Source organism: Pezoporus flaviventris, unplaced genomic scaffold (genome assembly GCF_033815535.1).
Source record: "Pezoporus flaviventris isolate CSIRO_AGI_PZ_B2104156 unplaced genomic scaffold, CSIRO_AGI_Pfla_v1 ptg000007l, whole genome shotgun sequence".
NCBI lineage: Eukaryota > Metazoa > Chordata > Aves > Psittaciformes > Psittacidae > Pezoporus > Pezoporus flaviventris.
In genome coordinates, this window is record NW_026892555.1 from 75083808 (window position 1) to 75100819 (window position 17012).

The 17012-nt window shown below is 39.6% G+C and overlaps 1 protein-coding gene across 1 annotated transcript in view; it reads right to left on the bottom strand.

Annotated features, from left to right (window-relative positions):
- Window positions 1-1789: 1789 nt before the first annotated feature.
- DNAH5 (dynein axonemal heavy chain 5) overlaps window positions 1790-17012 on the bottom strand; it is a 120557-nt gene continuing 105334 nt past the window's right edge. Inside the window, exons 71-79 of the mRNA XM_061449235.1 lie at window positions 14738-14983; window positions 13054-13273; window positions 12190-12395; window positions 11164-11367; window positions 10330-10545; window positions 6328-6540; window positions 4819-4971; window positions 2750-2981; window positions 1790-2256 (exon numbers count right to left, since the gene is read on the bottom strand). Coding sequence (XP_061305219.1) covers window positions 2105-2256; window positions 2750-2981; window positions 4819-4971; window positions 6328-6540; window positions 10330-10545; window positions 11164-11367; window positions 12190-12395; window positions 13054-13273; window positions 14738-14983 — 1842 coding nt within the window. The 3' untranslated portion in view covers window positions 1790-2104. The remainder of the gene's footprint in view (window positions 2257-2749; window positions 2982-4818; window positions 4972-6327; window positions 6541-10329; window positions 10546-11163; window positions 11368-12189; window positions 12396-13053; window positions 13274-14737; window positions 14984-17012) is intronic.

Here is a 17012-nt window from a genome sequence, read left to right on the forward strand (position 1 = left end):
TGCACCCTTCAAATTCCACCTGTCAATTTGACATAAAATAGAAACCAGCTTCTCTGTTATGTTTTGTTCAACATCTTTGTCGCCGACATGGACAGTGGGATTGAGTGTGCCCTCAGCAAGTTTGCCAATGACACCAAGCTGTGTGGTTCAGTTGATACGCTGGAGGGAAGGAATGCCATCCAGAGGGACCTTGACACACTTGTGAGGTGGGCTGATGCCAACCTCATGAAGTTTAACCATGCCAAGTGCAAGGTCCTACACCTGGGTCAGAGCAATCCCAGGCACAGCTACAGGTTGGGCAAAGAAGAGATTCAGAGCAGCCCTGTAGAGAAGGACTTGGGGGTGCTGGTCGATGAGAAAATGAACATGAGCCGGCAGTGTGTGCTTGCAGCCCAGAAAGCCAACCGTAACCTGGGCTGCATCAAAAGGAGCATGACCAGCAGGTTGAAGGAGGTGATCCTGCCCCTCTATTCTGCTCTTGTGAGACCTCACTTGGAGTATTGTGTGCAGTTCTGGTGTCCTCAATGTAAAAGGGACGTGGAACTGTTGGAACAAGTCCAGAGGAGGACCACGAGGATGATCAGGGGACTGGAGCACCTCCCATATGAAGACAGGCTGAGAAAGTTTTGGTTGTTCAGCCTGGAGAAGAGAAGGCTGCATGGAGACCTCATAGCAGCCTTCCAGTATCTGAAGGGGGCCTATACGAATGCTGGGGAGGGATTCTTCATTAGGGACTGTTGTGACAGGACAAGGGGTAAAACGGGTTAAAACTTAAACAGGGGAAGTCTAGACTGGATATAAGGAAGAAATTCATTACTGTAAGGGTGGTGAGGCACTGGAATGGGCTGCCCAGGGAGGTTGTGAATGCTCCATCCCTGACAGTGTTCAAGACCAGGCTGGACGAAGCCTTGGGTGACATGGTTTAGTTTGAGGTATCCCTGCCCACGGTAGGGGGGCTGGAACTAGATGATCTTCAGGTCCTTTCCAACCCTAACTATTCTATGATTCTAGCATTTACGTATGGAAGAATGCAACAGATACATTGGTTCATTCTGCTTCTTCTTCTGCAGTACCTGTTACTGCAAATGACTAGTGGACCTCTAAGATATGTGACTTACTGGACTCAGCAACAAAAAATACCCTAGCTTTTTGATGATCAAATAAACATGCTTGATGTGTGAAGCCAATAGTGTTCAACTAAATGGAGTTGCTAACATTTCTTCCTTAAGATGGGTTTCTACATGAAGTTTCCCATCAAGCTGACACACCCAAATGACTGCAGCACTAAAAGCACAACACCGCAAAATTAGAGAAGAAACAAAGTCAAAATTAATATCATAAAGCCTTCATAGCATAAACCTTGACAAATCTGATGTACCAGCACATGAAAAACTATCCAAGCATTCTTACTGAATATTTTCTTCCGATCCATTACATATTTATAAGTCATAAGCCAGATAGAAAGGAATTTTGGCAGCTGTCAAATGTTTGTTTTCCTACAGAACACCATGAAACTGTTCTCCAAATGGTGAAAGAGGTGTAACATTTTTCCAGTCTCACCTTCTTTATTTAGACAGCAAGCAAACTAGAAGCTATCATCTAGGAGATAAATCTTAGGACATCATCTTGAGGTTTATTAACTAATATGAATGAGCAACTGGGCTTAGCTTTCCAAAGATATACACACATGCACACACACACACACACACACACAAAAGAAAAGCTTTTCATTTAGCAGGTTGAATGTAAGCCCTGATACAAGGATATTTATCACTTAAAAGTAACAACATTCGAGTCAATGAATCTTTATTCAAGATAAAATTGAGCACACAATAGTGAGATGGGAACACTAAATATTTGTCATTATTTTTGAAGACATCAAAGGTAACACTTCAATCTTATTCACCAAAATTTATATCACTCTAAGATTTAGCATTCATAAGCCTATTGTAGAGGTTTATTGAGAACAGTTTTCTAAAAATACTATAACGGAGTCTATGCCTTAGAAAATATATTTTTAGAAGTGATCCGTTATACAGCTAACTACATATTGATGTTTATATTTAAAAAACAGAAAAGAACCCTTAGTAAACTTTCTTTTACTTTACTTGACATCACACAGAAGTGCTACCCCACGCAGTACCCAGTGCTCTGGAGGCTGAAGGGTTTTTAGATCCACAGCAGCAATGTAATTCATATCTGTTCTAATGGTCTTTTTGTAGACAGGACATGAATAAAGACGTGGATCTTTTGAAGCTAAAAAGACAAAAGAGACATAAAACTGAATGAAATTAGGTTGAAAAACCAGAGCCCTAATGGACTGGGCATAAGGCAAATGTAAATTTGAACTAATTCTCTGATACAGAGATTACAGAGTTTAAGTATATAAATATTGATCTTCTCAATCTAGGACAGATATTGTCAATGGAAGACTGAATGTAAACATGTTTTTTTCAGAGGAGCCAGGGAACAGCTCATCTGTAATAGGTTTAAAAGGTTGTTAACACCATTAGGACCAGAAGGTAGAGACTTTTCTAAATATTAGGTAAAAAAAAAATGCCAATTATTAAGGAAGGTTGAAAGCTTATTTTACATGGAAGACTCATAAGTCTCCCCCATTGAAAAAGATGCACTATGTATACAATGAACAGCAACAGCCTCACAAATCCCTAAAGCCCAAAAGTCTTCCATGCAGTTGAATAAAAAGTTGTTCTACCAAAATAACACCCTTTACAATACAGTTACTTACTGTTATTCTCTGCATACATCCTTATAACTGGCATCATCTCAAACACCACCTTGGGCTTTGCTTCAGTCAGTCTCATGTTTCTTCTGTCCCAGCCAGCTCCTTCCAAATACAGCCCATACACATATACACCTTCTGAAGGAGGACTTGTGATATCATCCTTCATCCATTTCGTGACCTCATTGCACAGCACTACACTGTCAAGAGCCCATCCTTTGTTAGCCCTTGTTATTTCCTGACCAAAATGAATGAAAGTATGGAGGTTACATTTTTTCATGAGCCATTTTTCCACAGCATTTATTAGGAAAAAAAGAAAAAAAACAAAAACAAAAACAAAAAACCTCCACACAAAAAAAAACCCACCAAATGCAAACTTCCTATGATATCCATGTTTACAGAAGTTTGACTTCTAAGCTTTTGATGGCATAGTACTACAAGAAGACTTCCAGTACTTCATCCACTATATTTTATTTTCAATCTTTCTATTATATGCAGTATCTGAGGAACATACCAAGTAACACAAACTCTGAATGCCAATGGTAGCTGGCTTTTGCAAATATGAAAATTTCAGTTTTCATAAGATGATAAAACATTAATTGGATGTGCTAAGTAAAACAGTTCCAGTGAGAAAACCAAGATGTTTAATTTGATGCATATTTTCTAGGGTTACATTCCTCTTTCTGTACTTATACTTTCATTAACTGTATCTTTAACAATGAGTAAGAGCTTGCTCAGCTCCAAAGCTACATATAGAGACTGCAAATCACCAGAGAACACTTGAAGATAGATATGCTTAAGATTCAACATATACTTCAAATTTAGTCAGTTGGTGCACTGAACAACACTCATTTATCTTAGAATCATAGAACAGTTAGGGTTGGAAAGGACCTTAAGATCATCTAGTTCCAACCCCCCTGCCATGGGCAGGGACACCTCACACTAAACCATATCACCTGGCCTTGAACACTGCCAGGGATGGAGCATTCACAGCCTCCCTGGGCAGCCCATTCTAGTGTCTCACCAACCTAACAGGAAAGAACTTCCTCCTTATATCCAATCTAAACTTCCCCTGTTTAAGTTTGAACCCGTTACCCCTTGTCCTGTCACTACAGTCCCTAACGAAGAGTCCCTCTCCAGCATTCCTATAGGTACCCTTCAGATACTGGAAGGTTGCTATGAGGTCTCCATGCAGCCTTCTCTTCTCCAGGCTGAACAGCCCCAACTTTCTCAGCCTGTCTTCATACAGGAGGTGCTCCAGTCCCCTGAGCATCCTCGTGGCCCTCCTCTGGACTTGTTCCAACAGTTCCATGTCCTTTTTATGTTGAGGACACCAGAACTGCACACAATACTCCAAGTGAGGTCTCACGAGAGGAAAGTAGAGGGGCAGGATCACCTCCTTTGACCTGCTGGTCACGCTCCTTTTGATGCAGCCCAGGTTACGGTTGGCTTTCTGGGCTGCAAGCACACACTGCCGGCTCATGTTCATTTTCTCATCGACCAGCACCCCCACGTCCTTCTCCACAGGGCTGCTCTGAATCTCTTCTTTGCCCAACCTGTAGCTGTGCCTGGGATTGCTCTGACCCAGGTGTAGGACCTTGCACTTGGCATGGTTAAACTTCATCCCTTGCTATCCCATGCCATTAAGTTATGCCAGACCTGAGACTTATCCCAGTCTTGTAAATGTTTTCCAAGGTCTTTATTTGAAGTAATTTGAATTAATATTTTTCCCCTACTGCACTTAATTAGCTGCTCTAAAAGAACAGGAATCTTCTCAGGAATATCTCAATGGTAACATTAGACATTGCCTCCAGTCTATCTTCATAATGTTATAAGGTAGCCCTTAATATAGTAGCTTGGTCAAAGCAGGAAATATATTTTAATATGTTGGTCATTGATATACAGAAAAATATCTGGATATTTCACTCAGGAAATACTAGACTGTTATGCAGTCATGTATCTTCCCCCCTGACATGATGGAGCCATGTGTATAACTCAGCCTTTATCTCAATATTTATTTTTGTTTTTTTAAAGTGTAACAGAATAAGTAGAGTGAGACTTGAAACACAATTTACCTGTCTCATTGCAGTTAAAAATCCCTGAGGATTAAAAAAACCCGTCATCCAAAAGCAGTTTGGTCGGCTTTCAAAAATCCACTTGTAAAACTGGTGGTTTCTTTCTAGAAGCTCAGTAAACCAGAAACCAAGAGTACTGGAAGCCCAAGATGCCTAAAAATAGTAAACAGGATATTCATTCTTTAGTTTTATTTGAAAGTTTAAAAACATCAAATTCATCTCAAGAAAAGGTAATTCTTCACATGGCAGTAAATATCAATCTTAATAAAGCATATTTAAAGCTAATTTTTCATATCTTAACTTTTAACCAGATAAATGTTGCATCCCACTGAAACCTGAAAGAACTTCTTGTTTTGTTCAAATTCATGCCTACCTTTCCATTTAGCCATGCTTAATGCTTTGTGTGGTAATTGTCCATTTAATGATGTTTTTGCAAAATTAGATACCTATGTAAACTAAGAAAAAATACTATATACATGTCTTTCTAAAGCCAAGGTCAATGCATCAAGATAACAGGCTTTCTGCCAAAACTATTCTGCTCTTTCTGGAAAAATTAGGTAAGGAAAATTGAGCTTAGACTATGTGAAAATTTATGAATATTTTTCTCTTTGAATAGTTGTATCACACTTGTGCTGTGAAGCATCTGCTTTGGTCTATGTTTTTGTACCATTTTATTTTGTCAATAAAAAAAAAACAAGCAAATGCCAAAAAAACCTCCCCATTTTTCTTTTCAGCAGTTGATCTAGTTGTTCCTGAATACAATTTCCATGGGGAGAGGCTGAGAGAGCTGAAGGAGAGAAGGCTCAGAGGAGGTATTATCAATATTTGTACCTCATATGTGGAAAACTGAAGAAGATGGAGCCAGACCCTTTTCAGTGATAGGAGAAGAAACAATGGACACAAGATGAAATATGCTAATTTAATTTAAAGTTAAGATTTTTTGGTTGCTTACTTGCTTGCTTGATAGTCATTCGGGTTTTTTGTTAGGAGTTTTTTACTGTGAGGGTGTCCAACACTGCAACAGGTTTCCCAGAGGGGTTGTGGATTCTTGATTCTGAAGAATCCTGGCAAACCTGGTCTAAGTGACCCTGCTTTCAGAAGTGGGGTTAAACTACACTATCTTCAGAGGTCCCTTCCAGCCTCTACTGCTTTCTGATTCTATGACTACAAGTTGTAATCTCAAAGAACAGCAACAATGTAGTTCACCAGTATGGGTGTTATTTTTTAAAATCTATCATCACATTTTAAGTTATTCTCTACTCTCTAGTTTTTTATCCTGTCAACACGCAACAAGCTGTCAAAATGGGAAATACCTGCATGTCCCACATTCATTTCCATTTTTATAAATGAGAGAGGGCTTGTTTTGTCTGTGTTTATTTTAGCCCAAAATCTATTCCAGCGGTTGCACAGTCCTGGTTGACACTTGTGTTTGAGAAAAGTATTTACTGTGTGCCAAGTAGTTTAACAGATTCATTTTGTAAGGAAAAAATAATAGTTATGTACACTTACTTTTTTCCAGCTAGCAGGAACCCTTCCATCATACATGCAATCTAAAGCATCCCTCAGATTTTCACTCATAACAATTGTCCCATCAATTGCAAGTTTTAGATCATTCAGAGTGCATCTCACTAAGGTAATAACTCTTTGCATTTGCTCAATCTCTTGTCGCAAAAATATGTTCATAGGCTGAAATGGTCCCATGTTCTTTAGTTTCTCTTTTACCTGTAGGTAAAAAAACAACGATCCTTCAGCAGAAGCAAAAGACAAAGGTGGCTTTATGCCAAGGCTAGGCCCCAATACAATTTATAAGACATAATACTTTTATATAGGTAGTTAAATGGTCAGTTTGGCATCTTCCTTGAATAATCTGCAAGACAGATATTTTCCGAGAGAGATTTATGACACTGAGACTGGCTATGGTTTTAGTCTAGCTCACAGTTTAGAGTGTATACCTTTCTATGAGCTAACATTGCTTAAACAGCACGTAGGCTATACCCCACTTCAAGGATTTCAGCTTTAATTCCAACAGACAGTTCTCAAGGTTCACTTTCCACAAACCGATCAAGAGCAATTGCCCCAGCCACTTTGCCTCAGCATAGTAGTGCTATTTATCAGCAATGCCTAAGAACTATCACAATTCCAGGCAGTCTTGTATTCTAATAAAACTTGCTAATATATTTTTAATTAAAAGTGTAAAGTTAGCAAATTAACAACAACTGTATGGACAGAACCAGAATTTTTTGTGGTCAATATGGTCCTTCAGGAAATAAGTGAAAATATGATATGTAACAGATATTGAATCCTGTGCAGGGTAACAGCCTTACTATTATAACTAATTATTACTAAGAACTTAGTAATATGCATAACAAAAATTTATCAGTATCCTGCTAAACAAAAGTAATTTAAATAATTATCACCCTGTGAAACTATTTAGTGCTCCCCATTTGTTTTTATTAATATAAACTGAATTTCAATTTGTCATTTCTGATCAGAGCTGATCTGCCCAAAAATAGCTCTTGTAAACTTAACAGAGTTAAGTACTCCTACACAGTGATACTATATAATATATCTTTATTAAGCCACATATCTATTCCTGGAGATGTCAAGTAGAATTTTAAGAGTTGAACTAACAGCTACCAGGAGATTTAGCCCATCACTGAAGCAGTACCCTTCTGAGAAACTCAGCAAATTGCAATCCTTTGCAGACACCTGGTTAAGCCCTTTGGAGGGTCATAAAGCTCAGACTTCTAGAAGGACAGTAGGTCAGAAACTTCATCAAGTGCAAACTTTTGGAAGACTGCTAGATAGTCAGTATTCCCGGTTCAGATAGATTAACTGACCTGTTTGGATAAAATTTATTATTATTATTCTATTTGAGGGAAGAAAGTTTACATAATACAAAACAGGGTACAGAAAACATAAGACAGATGTAAAACATTAAGAGAGTTCATACTCATGAGCATACCACACATAAGGGAAACTTACTACTCTGCAAATACAGTAAAGAGAGTGTTTGATTGTACAAGCCTTCTTTCTCCTTCTCATAGCTCAGCATCCTGACAGAAGAAATTTGGCATTTATAAGCCACCTAATCCTTGTACAAAGGTCCTCATGCTAACTTCCATTAAAGTCTAAGTGAAGTGGCAGAAGACTAAGGATAAGAGATTAAATTCTCCTCAAGGAGATGGCAGGCAAATTATCTAATTAATAATACATCTTACTGCCTAGATGAGCAGACTACTCTGAGTATCTGTTAAAATACAAACATGGGTGTGAACCTTTTCGCTAATGACTTATTAGGGTGATTCACATCCATTTCCTAACAAAAGTGTTGTAAATGCTTTATTACTGACATATCTAATCTTATTTATTTTCAAGCATTTGTAAATATAATGAAACACAACAGTTCAACATCTGATACAGAAAATATAGGAACCTTAAGTAATTTACTAGCATTTTCTTCTTGCTTATTTGAAAGCCATAACCAGGCTCACCTGGGAAATAACACGGTGGATGGATGATGGCAGAGCGGTGGATGTGGTCTACCTTGACTTCAGCAAAGCATTTGACACAGTCTCCCACAGCATCCTCACGGCTAAATTGAGGAAGCGTGGACTGGATGATCAGGTAGTGAGGTGGACTGCGAACTGGCTGAAGGAGAGAAGCCAGAGAGTTGTAGTCTATGGGGCTGAGTCTAGTTGGAGGCCTGTAACTAGTGGAGTGCCTCAAGGGTCAGTACTGGGACTGGTATTATTTAATATATTCATCAACGATTTAGATGAGGGAATCGAGTGTACTATCAGCAAGTTTGCTGATGACACTAAGCTGGGAGGAGTGGCTGACGTGCCAGAAGGCTGTGCTGCCATCCAGCGAGACCTGGACAGGCTGGAGAGTTGGGCAGGGAATAACTTGATGAAATTTAACAAGGGAAAGTGTAGAGTCCTGCATCTGGGCAGGAACAACCCCAAGTTCCAGTATAGGCTGGGGAACGACCTGTCAGAGAGCAGTGTAGGGGAGAGGGACCTGGGGGTCCTAGTGGATGACAGGATGACCATAAGCCAACACTGTGCCCTTGTGGCTAAGAAGGCCAATGGCATCCTGGGGTGTATTAGAAGGGCAGTGGTTAGTAGGTCGAGAGAGGTCCTCCTTCCCCTCTACTCTGCCCTGGTGAGACCGCATCTGGAGTATTGTGTCCAGTTCTGGGCCCCTCAGTTCAAGAAGGACAGGGACCTGCTGGAGAGAGTCCAGCGAAGGGCAACTAAGATGATTAAGGGAGTGGAGCATCTCCCTTATGAGGAAAGACTGAGGGAGCTGGGTCTCTATAGTTTGGAGAAGAGGAGACTGAGGGGTGACCTTATTAGTGTATATAAATATATAAAGGGGGAGTGTCACGAGGATGGAGCCAGGCTCTACTCAGTGGCAAACAATGATAGGACAAGGGGTAATGGGTACAAACTGGAACACAAGAGGTTCCACTTAAACTTGAGAAGAAACTTCTTCTCAGTGAGGGTGACGGAACACTGGAACAGGCTGCCCAGGGAGGTTGTGGAGTCTCCTTCCCTGGAGACATTCAAAACCCGCCTGGACACATTCCTGTGTAACCTTATCTAGGTGTTCCTGCTCCGGCAGGGGGATTGGACTAGATGATCTTTCGAGGTCCCTTCCAATCTCTAGCATACTGTGATACTGTGATAATGTCAGCATTCTAAAAATTCTGGAGCCCTAAAGGGTAATTAAGAACTATAGAAAGAGCCAGAAACACCACAAATTGTCCAAACACCCAAACTGTAGTCTCCAGAATGAGGCTACAGAATACAGTCAACTGGAGTGTCCATGTATTTAGCCATTAGTAAATGTATTCTAACTGTAAGAAAACCCCCTCACCTTGAGAGACATTCTATCTTCAACACAAACAGATGGCAAGCTGCTCTTTCAGACAAGAAATGACTGCAAGGCAGCAGGCATCCATTACAAATATAGTTACATAGGCTGTTGTACGTTAATAGGGATCCTGAGACACTAACACTAGGCTTCAGTCAATGAAACCTGCCACTTGACAAGCTTTTCGGCATTCACTTCACAGACAAAGAAAGCAGCCTAAAAATATCTCCGGCATACAACCTGAATCCCAAAGTAATACATATGCTAAAGCTGTAATACTTTTAGAAACTCAAATACACTTGCAACATGATCTCAGTTCTTTACTGCGTCAACACCTTTAGTTAAAAGCTGGTGATGCTACCTCCCCCATAGTGCAAACGACAACTTAAGCATTAAGTGGTTTAATATTTTGAAAAAGCTCTTACAGAAGCACTTGAGTGCACATTTAGTGACTTCATCATAAATGTTAAGAGTCTAGTCAGACTTCTTTAAAATGCAGTTTTGAAGCATTGCCAGTATAAATGGATTCATGCATGGTTTTAAAAAAATAATAGTTGCTTTTTTTTTTTTTTTTTAATCCACACAAAACAAGATGGAGCAAATGTTTTTGACAGAATTTCATTAACTCACTTCAAAAGGTACATAATCAGCTGGAAGCTTTTCTAGCATATCATCAGCCAGTCTGGAGACAACTGCCTCTCGGGTTTCTCCTCCTCCACCAGTACTATCTTTAGGCTGAATGTTGAGGATGATGTCCAATACATCCTTGGAAAGTTTAGTTTGGTAAGTGATATCCGCATTGGGGTGCAAACCAAACACCTCTGGTGTGTCATAAGCAGGAAGGCTCTACACAGTAAAATATAAAGAGCACAACTGGAGATAGACTTATAAGCTAATTATTAAAAAACAGACAAAAAAATTGTACACAAACCCCAGAGAAACAAAAAACAAACTACACAAACAAAGCCAACCAACACACACACAAAACACATTGTAAAGAGACTAGATCTCTTCAAACAGTCTTAGGACAACTTGCTGTAATCTGTTCATCATATCACAGCCCAAATCACAGCAAGATGAACAAAAAATTCAATTTTAATCTCTATATGCTATTTTAATAGTCATCTTGTACTTTCATATATTTATATCTCTTATTTCTGTGAGGTTGTACCCAATGTCTAGAGTCCATTCTTTGCCCTCTTTATTAAGGGTGTGCCTTCAACTATGTCTCTCAAGCAAACCATATGATGAAGGAAAGATTCCTGTCATGGCAATGATAACATTGATGACAACAATAAAGTGTGACTAATAGATACATAGACTATTAGAAAGTAATAAACAGTTTGTGAACAAATGCCAAAACACAGTCAGAAGAAAAGTCAAAATACAAAGACTCAGGAACTTGTAAGATTCAAGTGAATTGGGGGGGGGGGGGGGCGTTTTGAAAAGCTTTCATTTACCAACCTGTATGTACTGAAGGTATTGATCCACCATAGTACATTTAGGTATGTTGTATCCTTTGTAGAAGCTGAATTCCTGACTGAATGTGTTTTCATTGAACCAAACCTTTACAAAGGTATTCATGAGTCTTTTGTCATAGTCATCTGTCACACGACCACCATACTGGATCTCACCTATCATGTAACAAACAGTACTCCAGGAGATCCCCTAAAAGCAAGCAGAAAGCACTGACTTCAGCTAATCTTCTTCTCAACCATTTACATCTCTGTTAGTAAGAACAGCTTTCATACCAAGTCCTGCATCTCTGTCCCTTTTGGAAGAAAGTTATCTTCCTATTACTCTTTTTTCCTATAACCCTCAACTCCCAAAACACCTTCAAGGATTTATCAAAATAGAGTTCATTGACAACTAATACAGGAGGCTATTCTGGCATTTGGGCAAGAGTGATAGAGCTACATTCCAATCACGCTTTCAACTTCACTTAAAATGCCAATCACAAAGTGATCTTCCACAGACCTCTATATGACAACTAACTATATGACAACTAACCATATGACAGTGAGAAATGTAAGAGGAACTCTTATGCAATCATTTAAATCCACTTTCTATTTCTTTGTGCTGCCAAGATAGGTTGGAGGAGCCAAATCTTATTATTTTTACTCAGATTTAAACAAAAAATATTTTAAATACCGTGGTCCATTTTAGACTATTTGACTGAATTAGCATTGAAAAGAAGGTCTCTGCTTCTAAAATTTATACTTCTGGTGTTTTCAGGGGAGATGTGTGGGAGGGATTTTTTTTAAATGTGCAAATTAATATAAAAATTTAACATGCACAGGATTAAAAATCTAACCTAAGCCTGTTCTTCTACAGACACATATACTTCAAATGTTAAATGCTTGTGGAAAGAAACAAAAGACTAATTCAAAATCTTGGTTGTGTTTCAGTTATTTGGAACCATGTATATACATTCCACTATTAGAAAGATTCATCACCCTAATCTACCTTCCCCACAAAAACATTCATTACCTTTTTGGCATTCGTGCCATCCAAGTGGTTTTGAATGAATTGCACAGTAGCATTGAAATCAGCTTGATTAAACTCATAGGGTATATTCCAACCCAGAGATCCAAACTTGCGTCTTTCTTGAACAGTGGAGTGTAGAAAGGCTACAGCATACAACATTGGCTTCCATTGTACCATGTCACTGACATCTAGTAAATCCTGGCTGACACCTATTGATATTGTAAGCAGACTTTATAAGAAACACAATAAAAGTACTTTTCAAAACTACTTCAAATCAGAGCTAAAACATCACTCCTAAAGATATTCAGTTGGCTCTCTACTTCTCCCAAAAGTAAATTATTGTCCTACAAAGTGTTCAGTGCTGAAAAATGTTTATTAAATCTCTCAAATTAAAAGAGTAAATTTAAGGGAAAACAAAACCAAAAAACATTCAGTGATAGATGAATTCACATTAAATTGCTTTTTGCACTATTATAAAATAAAACCTTTATTTTATACAATGTAAAGATCACTTAACAGCCAACAAAGATTAATATGTTGCTTTTCTGCCAAAAGACAAAAGAAGATTAAAAATGTAAACACTTTGAATTGAGATATGAGAAGGCAACACTTCAGAAAAGAAAAAGCATTTCCTGTTTTACTGTCCAATTAGTTCTGGCAACAGAACTTCATCAGATCTTATCTTCCTTTTAATTTTCAAAACTTCTAACTCAAACCAAGGATCAAGAGGTGTCCTGGCATCACTGTGATCAGTTCCTCATACTAGTTTACATCTACTACCAGTGGCTACAATGTGACCACACGTAACACCAGAGAGTCCAAATATGGACGAAATTAAATTTAAATTATTACCACTTCAGCACTCACCACTGTATGTTCTCCTTAGTCCAGCTCTGAGTCCTTGTGGTGGTTCATTGGTAAATTTTATAGACATTTGAAGAAGGGTGATGGGGAACTGTTTATGAATGTCAGTTGTCATCCACAGTCGAAAGCTTTCATTGACAGTCTCTGTCTCTATCACAGTGTCCATCAACTCATCCAAAAAGTCTAGTCCAAGGTGGCAGTTTTGTAGAAGTGCCCAACCTCCCTAGTTTAAAAGAGCAGAATATGAAATTATCAATGTTTACAAATTTAAAAACCACCTAAAAATCACTCTATGTTGTAGGTTAGGAACAAAGCAAACACATCTAATATATAACGAAATATAGCATGTTTAAGTGCTTATCGGAGCTGTTACAAGAGGAAATAATCCACAGTCGATTTTGGACCACTAGCTCACCAAATCAAAACCAAGGCCTTAGTCATCTGATTTCATGTACATTTCATGCACAAACAGGGAGCAGTATCAATAGTAAAGGTACACATGCAAATAAAAATATTTTTTTTTTTCCAAAGAAAGCTTATGTGAGCTAAGATGTGGGCCGTTCCTTCTGGAGGTGTTGTTAGCTTGCTTTATCATCTAAACAAATGTTCTTCACTTATCCCACCTGGTCTTCTCAAGTAGTCCCTACCTTTCCCATTTCAGTACATTTAAAACATGTCTGGACATGATTATAGTACTGATAAAAACATAAATGTTGACTTATATAAGGAAGCTCAGAAGTAGTTCCATACAGCAGGCTGCTAAACCGTGTTCCTCACAAGGGTCACAAGCTTGGAAAATAACCAAACATACATACTTAATTAATGTATTGCTATTGATAAATAGATACCAGACTTTCTAACATGAATTACCATACTTCATATAGACATCTCTCATACCTCTTCATTAAGAGAGTATGTGAGACAGTGAGGGAAAGTACTGCATTTCTCTTAACAAAAGGAGCTCCTCTTCCCTGTCTTTTGCTAATTAGCTCTCAATGTGAAGTTGTCAAATGAGAATCTGAAGCACAAATCAGAGGAAAATTGGTTATACAGACAGGAAAGAAGCTCATAACATGGAAGTGTAAGTTTTAAACTGTTCACATGAGCAGGCATAGCAGTACTACCACCTGATGGGCAAAGCTAAATTAGGATATCTCGGTTTTTATCCTCATACAGGAAATTTTATTCTTTAATCCCTACATGTTTCACCTGTAAAATGCTTGTGCTGTCAGATTGTCTATCCCAATTTAAAATCCAGACTATTGAAATTCAAAATATTTTGCTATACAACCAAGGTTATGTAGCTATCAATAGTATATTTGGAATTAATCTTCTTCAACAAAATATGTTTCTATTACTAAAAATAGAAAACTAAAAAAATGTTGTGGAACACTTGCTGAAGAATATACACTATCCATGCAATCCAAGCAATTCAGCTATTTTCATCAGTCAACAAGCTAGAACAAAAATTCCATTTTATGTGAAAAACACTATTTGCTGCACAATATCAAGAAGTTTGTTATAGCCAATTAAATGACTATGAAAAGACGGTACTATTGCTGAGGACATTTGCTTACACAAATAAATACAGCATTAATTACCCACCAAACCTATATTTCATGACAGGAATTTCATTTCTAAGTGTTTAATACAGACAAAGAAAAACATCCAGATTTTTGTTCCTTACATGAGCCATGGTCTGCTGTAGAAGTTTACGAGCATGAATGTCTTGCCCCTGGCCCATGGAAACATAACGTGTCTCTATCTTCAGTCTTTTTCCCAAGGCGATAATTGAGTCCGTAGGATCAGAACCCATGGAAAGAAAGCATATTAGAGGAGTACGTGGATCTGACTCTTCCCATGTTTCCTCCAAGTCCAAGATGACTCCCTCCGCATATTTCTCCCCCATAGTGTCAATAATGTATTTTCTTGCCTACATTAAAAAGGATAAATTTAACCCGTGATACAATCATTTAATGCTGTTTTCTTCCCAGTGTAAATACAACCAATAAATAAACTGACACTACTATAAATTTATATCAGAAATATAAATATGCAATGAATTTATTTTCACATGTTAACATACCATAGAATCTTAGAATCATAGAATAGTTAGGGTTGGAAAGGACCTTAAGATCATCAGGTTCCAACCCCCTGCCATGGGCAGGGACACCTCACATGAAACAATGCCACCCAAGGCTTCGTCCAACCTGGCCTTGAACACTGCCAGTGATGGAGCATTCACAACTTCCTTGGGCAACCCATTCCAGTGCCTCACCACCCTAACAGGAAAGAATTTCTTCCTTATATCCAATCTAAACTTCCCCTGTTTAAGTTTGAACCCGCTACTCCTTGTGCTATCACTATAGTCCCTAATGAAGAGTCCCTCCCTAGCATTCCTATAGGCCCCCTTCAGATACTGGAAGGCTGCTATGAGGTCTCCATGCAGCCTTCTCTTCTCCAGGCTGAACAGCCCCAACTTCCTCAGACTATCTTCATATGGGAGGTGCTCCAGTCCCCTGATCATCCTCATGACCCTCCTCTGGACTTGTTCCAACAGTTCCATGTCCTTTTTATGTTGAGGACACCAGAACTGCACACAATACTCCAAGTGAGGTCTCATGAGAACAGAGTAGATGGGCAGGATCACCTCCTTTGACCTGCTGGTCACGCTCCTTTTGATGCAGCCCAGGATATAGTTGGCTTTCTGAGCTGCAAGCGCACACTGCCAGCTCATGTTCATTTTCTCACCGACCAGCACCCCCAAGTCCTTCTCTGCAGGGCTACTCTGAATCTCTTCTTTGCCCAACCTGTAGCTGTGCCTGGGATTGCTCCAACCCAGGTGTAGAACCTTGCACTTGTCATGGTTAAACTTCATCAGGCTGGCATCAGCCCACCTCACGAGCATGTCGAGGTCCTTCTGGATGGCATTCCTTCCCTCCAGCATTATCAACCGAACCACACAGCTTGGTGTCATGGGCAAACTTGCTGAGGGTGCACTCAATCCCACTGTCCATGTCACCGACAAAGATGTTGAACAAGACCGGTCCCAACACCCATCCCTGAGGGACACAACTCGTTACTGGTCTCCAGCTGGACACTGTGCCACTGACCACAACTCTTTGTGTGCGGCCATCCAGCCAGTTCTTTATTCACCGAGTGGTCCATCCATCAAATTGATGTCCCTCCAACTTAGAGACAAGGATGTCATGTGGTACAGTGTTGAATGCTTTGCACAAGTCCAGGTAGATGACATCAACTGCTCTACCCCTGTCTATCAGTTCTGTAGCCCCATCATAGAAGGCCACCAAATTGGTCAGGCAGGACTTCCCCTTAGTGAAGCCATGCTGGCTGTCACCAAGCACCTTGTTGTTTTGCATATGCCTTAGCATGCCTTCCAGGAGAATCTGCTCCAAGATTTTGCCAGGCACACAGGTGAGACTGACTGGTCTGTAATTCCCCGAGTCATCCATTTTCCCCTTCTTGAAAATGGGGGTTATATTTCCCTTTTTCCAGTCATCGGGAACTTCACCTGACTGCCATGATTTCTCAAATATGATGGCCAGCGGCTTAGCAACTTCATTTGCCAGCTACTTCAGGATCCACGGATGGATTTCATCAGGTCCCATGGACTTGTGTACGTTTAGGTTTTTAAGATGATCCCGAACCAGATCCTCACCTGCAGTGGGCGCAAGGTCTTCATTCTCACAGTCCCTGCGTCTGCCTTCCAAGGCTTGGGTTGTGTGGTCAGAGCCTTTTCAGTGAAGACTGAGGCAAGGAAGTCATTCAGAACTTCAGCCTTCTCCACATCCTGTGTAGCTAGTTCTCCCGATAGCTTCTGGAGGGGGCCTACATTGTCTCTAGCTTCCCAGACAACAACCCTGCATTCTTCCCAGGCTGCCTGTCCTTGCTTCCACCTTTTATATGCCTCTTTTTTTTCCTTAGAATTTTCCTCATTAGTC